Source organism: Rhincodon typus, unplaced genomic scaffold (assembly GCF_021869965.1).
Source record: "Rhincodon typus isolate 14 unplaced genomic scaffold, sRhiTyp1.1 hic_rhity00000801, whole genome shotgun sequence".
NCBI lineage: Eukaryota > Metazoa > Chordata > Chondrichthyes > Orectolobiformes > Rhincodontidae > Rhincodon > Rhincodon typus.
Genome location: NW_025966439.1, coordinates 757 through 5,661, shown reverse-complemented (window position 1 = coordinate 5,661; position 4,905 = coordinate 757). Strand labels below are relative to the sequence as shown.

Here is a 4,905-nt window from a genome sequence, read left to right as displayed (position 1 = left end):
AAACACCACTCCTTGACATTCAAGGATGTTACCATCACGGCATTTCCCATTATCAACATCCTGGATTACCACTGACCAGAAACTCAACTGGACTCGCCGTATAAGAGTCACAGAGTGGCACAGCAGAATAACAGACCCTTCAGCCCAACTTCTCTCCCTGCTACCAACCCGCCCAGAAGCGGTGCATTTTGGGAGTTGTAGTCCTCCCGGAGTGGGTGCGGCACCTCCGCGCCCCGCCTCGCGGGCGGCGAACTACGGTTCCCAGAGTGCACCGCCCGCGTCCGGCACCACGTGACCGCGCCCTCGGTGCGGGCGGAAAATTTACAACGCGTCCCGTGAAACAAAAACCAAACTTACGAGGGCATCGCAACGCTATTCATTCCCCCCCGCCTCCCCCTTACCCCACCCGGGGTGTAAGGACGGTAAATTAAGTGGCGGAGGTGGTGTTTAAAATAAAGGGGGAGGGGATGTTGTCTCCAGGGCCTCAGGGAGGATGTTTATGACGAGCTCCAGTTGCTGCATCTTCCCTCAGTCAGTCAGTGTTCTTTCCTCAGCATGGCGAATGACTACCTGTTCAAGGTGCTGGTCATTGGGGACTGCACGGTGGGTAAGACCTCCCTGGTGCAGCGTTATGCCAACGACAGCTTCAGTAAGAACTACAAATCCACCGTGGGAGGTAAGTGTAAGTGTGTGTATGTATGTGAGAGACTTTCTTTGTGTTGTTTGCTGCAATAAGGTGGAGGGATGAGTTACGTAACTTCCAAACTTGTTTTTATGACTTGGAAGTTGAGCCAGCCAGAGTTGGTGGTGTTATTTTTTTTTGGTGGGGGGTGGCAGATTTTTAAAATAGTCTTGGCAGGAATTGGAGTGAAAAACAAAACTATAGAGAAGTACTGCGGTCGCTGCAAAGTTGAAATAAAAACGGATGTATTATCTGGAAAAACTCATCGGGTCTTAGCGCCCGGTGGACAGAGAAGCACTTGCCCTTTCGGGTCCAATATGAATTCTGAAGAAGGGTCACTGGACTCGAAACTTTACTCTGCCCTCTCTCCACAGATGCTGCCAGACCTGCTGAGTTTCTCCCTTTCAGTACCGGTATGATTATATAATGTAATGCAGAACAAAACTATTCAGTCCATTGTCTGTGTTTATTGGCCTATCAAATTAGAGAGACAGCACTACTCCTTCCCTGTAATTTTTGCTTACTTTCAATTTCCTTTTATTTGTTACCATTAATCTAATCCTGCCTTCCATTTTAAACAGTGCATTCCAGACTATGATAAAACAAATGCAACTTCTAAATCTCTTCTCAGGTTGTTGGCCTTCCTGCCAGTGGAAATTGTTTTTAACTTAATTATACTAGTGCTCATTTGACATTTTGAACCTTGAGTTAGTCATGTGATATTAGTTAATTAGAATATAAAATTTACTGTCCTTTTTTAAAGACAGTCAGCTTTGAATTAGGTGCATATAAGTTTAAAGTGCAGATGGAATGCTTTAAAAAAAAATCACTTTAATGTCTACATTAACAACAAAAGAAAATAATTTTCAGATATCAATGAAATTAAAAGTTTTAAACAATTTCCCACTAATTTTCTTGTACCTTGACTTGGGATTTGATAAAATGATTCCCTTTCTTCCCACACCCTTTCTCATTCCTGTTCTCAGCTGAGCCAAGGGGTTTGAACAAACCCATCATCTTGCAAATCTTGAGCTTTTATAATTGTAGTTTCATGAGATTGATTATTAATAAACCGCTTGAGTTACACTCAAATGTTTTATAAAAATTCCTGAAGTGAAAGTCCACAAACATGATAAAAGGACAAGTGACACCACTGCTTCTAAAGAGGTTGCATGCAAATCTCTGCTTTGCAAACTAACCTTTTTTCCTTGGGTTTTCTGTTTTTAGTTTTAGAATTGAAATGCCCAGTCTGTTCTTATTGTTAACCTGCACTCATTTTTCTCAAAAATAAGAGCATGGCTTTGTGATCAGTATATTGATTTGCTGTGTATCTTTTATAGTACTGTATGACTTAAAAGCAACTTGTTCTGAATTCTTTACAAGTTTAACCTGTGCTGGAGTAATGAAGCATTTTAACCATGAGAGGTCCAGATTGAATGGCAAACCACACAATAACCTATGAGTAAGCAGTTGTTATCTACCATGGAAACGTATTGTAGTGCAATATACCAAGTGTGTAACTGAGACGGAAATTACTTGTCTGTGTGACTAGTTGGAGGTTTTTAGGAATGTGAGCAATGTTTCAGCTGAGTATTAGTGAGCTGAATTAAGTTGCTAATGACTGGAATTACACTTTTTTTTACACAATATGGGCAGAGCTATGTATGAGGAAATGGTTTTGAAGATTGTTAAGATTTGACACTTTTTTTTCAGCAGGGAAAATGCGTGGAAGAGAAGCTTTAATTGAAGTTGAGCAAAATATTGACCCCATAAAGACTAATTATTTTGTTTTCAGTTATAAGGGCCATGATTCTCCAACAGGTATATATTTTGTTTTTAAAACCTGCTTAATACAACTAAAGGAAGCTGGGGATTGGAAGTGAAATCAGACCAAATTCTTAAATTGCATTTGAGGATGTGGTTGACAGACAGTTTCACAAAATTATCATGTCTGATAACTGAAAAGATGAGATTTGCAATTTGGAGAAGCAGTTGAATTGATTGGAAAGACCAGTGGGTTAATTTGAAAGCCTATGTACTGCACAATCAAATCTTAAGTTGACAATTTCTTAATAAGAGTAATCCTATTTTGTAAGAAGCTTTAGATTGACTCTTAACAAACCATGGTTTTGTAATTCATTTGTGGTTGACAAGTTTTTGTTCTGTTGCCTGACTAATGACCTGTAGATCTTTTTTTTTATTTTTCCCCAGAAACAGAAGTAGTTCCAGTTGTATCAAAAGCACAGTAGCATCTCTAAGTCATTTTAACAAGAGTATTTAAAACTGAATAAACACTGTCATCCTGAATGTGGTAGCTTAATATTTGTTCTTTAATTTTTTGTGAGAATGCAGCAGTAATTGCCACTGCTTGGTTGTTTTTAGAAAAACTTACTGCACATGGGCTGTGTTTTTAAAATCGACCTGCCTCTGCTTTTTTTTCTTTCACCCAATAAGGCACTTAAGGTTATGTAATGGATACTTCTGCCAATTTTTAATTCCCCTCCGTGAGAATGAAAGAATGCCTGAGTAAGGCATGGGCATTGCACTGAATTAAAATTGAGATGGAAACTATTGCGTCCTTTTTTTAATGGAAAGAAAAATAAGCAGACTTCCGAATGAGCGCGAACGCTTTTTTGACCTGTTCTGTGCTGAGCAGGTGACTTTGTTCTGTTCATGTGCTGAAGATTAAAGTTTGAGCCTCAAATGTTACTACTTGTGTGGAAATGCATTTGATATACACTTCAAAGTGGAGTTTGTGTCAGAAGTACGATGGGGTGTTCAGTCGTTAATTTCAGTATGTCACCAATTACCTTAGCTAACTGCACCTCTTGCCTTTGTTATGGACCAGACCCCCTCAAAATATTAAGAAGATTCAAAGTTTTAGCAAAGATCTGTACCTCGGGTTGTGGATGAGGTTGTTGACTTGCTCACCGAGCTGGCTTGTTCCCATTGAGACATTTTGTCACCATGCTAAGTAACGGCATCAGTGGAGCCTCCAGTGAAGTGGTGTTATTCTACTCCGCTTGGAATTTATACTGTTTTGTCCGTTGCAGTGAGTAGTGTCATTTCCGGTTTTGATCTGTATGGGCTTGTACGTAGCGTCAAATTCTATATGTTTGTTGATTTGCATTACCATGCCTCTCGGAATTCCGGAGCTGACAACAAGACTCCTAAGACCACTAGGAGTCATGGTGGCCCACAGCCACTCTACTGCAAACACTTACAAGGATTAAAGACCCCATTCCCCCAACGTGCAGGACCAACACGGTTTACAAAATACTATGCAACAAGTGCCACAAACATTACATTGGACAGACAAGAAGGAAACTAGCCATCAGAATACATGAACATCAACTAGCAGCAAAACGGCACGATGAACTCTCCTTTAATATTGGTACACTCAAACAATGAAGGCCATCAGTTTAACTGGAACAATGTAACCATAGTAACCCAAGCCAAACATAGACAATCACAGGAATTTCTAGAGGCATGGTAATGCAATCAACAAACATAGAATTTGACGCTACATACAAGCCCATACAGATCAAAACCGGAAATGACACTACTCGCCATAACAGACCAAACAATGTAAATTCCAAGCAGAGTAGAATAACATCGCTTCATCAGAAGCTCCACTGATGTCACCTAGCATGGTGGCAAAACGTCTGAACGAGAGCGAGCAAGTCAACAACCTCATTTTAAGAAGGTAGCCTAGGCCCTAACCTTTTCTTACTTGAAAGGTGGATGTGAAATGCTGTTTTCCAGATGTGGTACAACTGGTCAAGTACTTGATGTTGAGTGAAACCAAAATACAAACCAAAGAGGAATTTAGAATAACTTAGCTATTGAAAAAATTAACTGCATAATACAATACCTGTTAGTAATTGACTGTTCCAATATAGTAATGTCCCATAAACACCTGTTGGCAAAAAGGCAAATTTAGACACAGATTTTTACATGCCATTCTCTCTTCCAGGAAGAGAAACATCAAAAGAAGGTTCAGAAAATAGCAGCCAGGAATCATTCACTAAGGCTTCCAGCTCTTCTGAGACTCCAAACAGCTTCTGCTGATAAAGCTTAGAAAAGCTAGAAAGCCTGGTCTGTGATAGCTGGCCATACCCAGGCTGCTTCCATTCCAACCTTCTTTTCTAAAAAAAAAAACAAATGCCCCAAAGCACCACACGTTAAGTTGTCTTCAGTCGCCATTTCAGTGCCTCTGCCTT

The 4,905-nt window shown here is 40.2% G+C and overlaps 1 protein-coding gene across 1 annotated transcript; it reads left to right on the top strand.

The window, feature by feature from the left end:
• Positions 1–274: 274 nt before the first annotated feature.
• LOC125481074 (ypt/Rab-type GTPase ypt7-like) lies at positions 275–3,616 on the top strand. Its single transcript, XM_048592200.1, has 2 exons — positions 275–676; positions 2,396–3,616. Exons 1-2 carry the CDS (start codon positions 556–558, stop codon positions 2,563–2,565), a joined length of 291 nt encoding a protein of 96 aa, XP_048448157.1. The 5' UTR covers positions 275–555; the 3' UTR covers positions 2,566–3,616.
• The last annotated feature ends 1,289 nt before the right edge of the window (positions 3,617–4,905 follow it).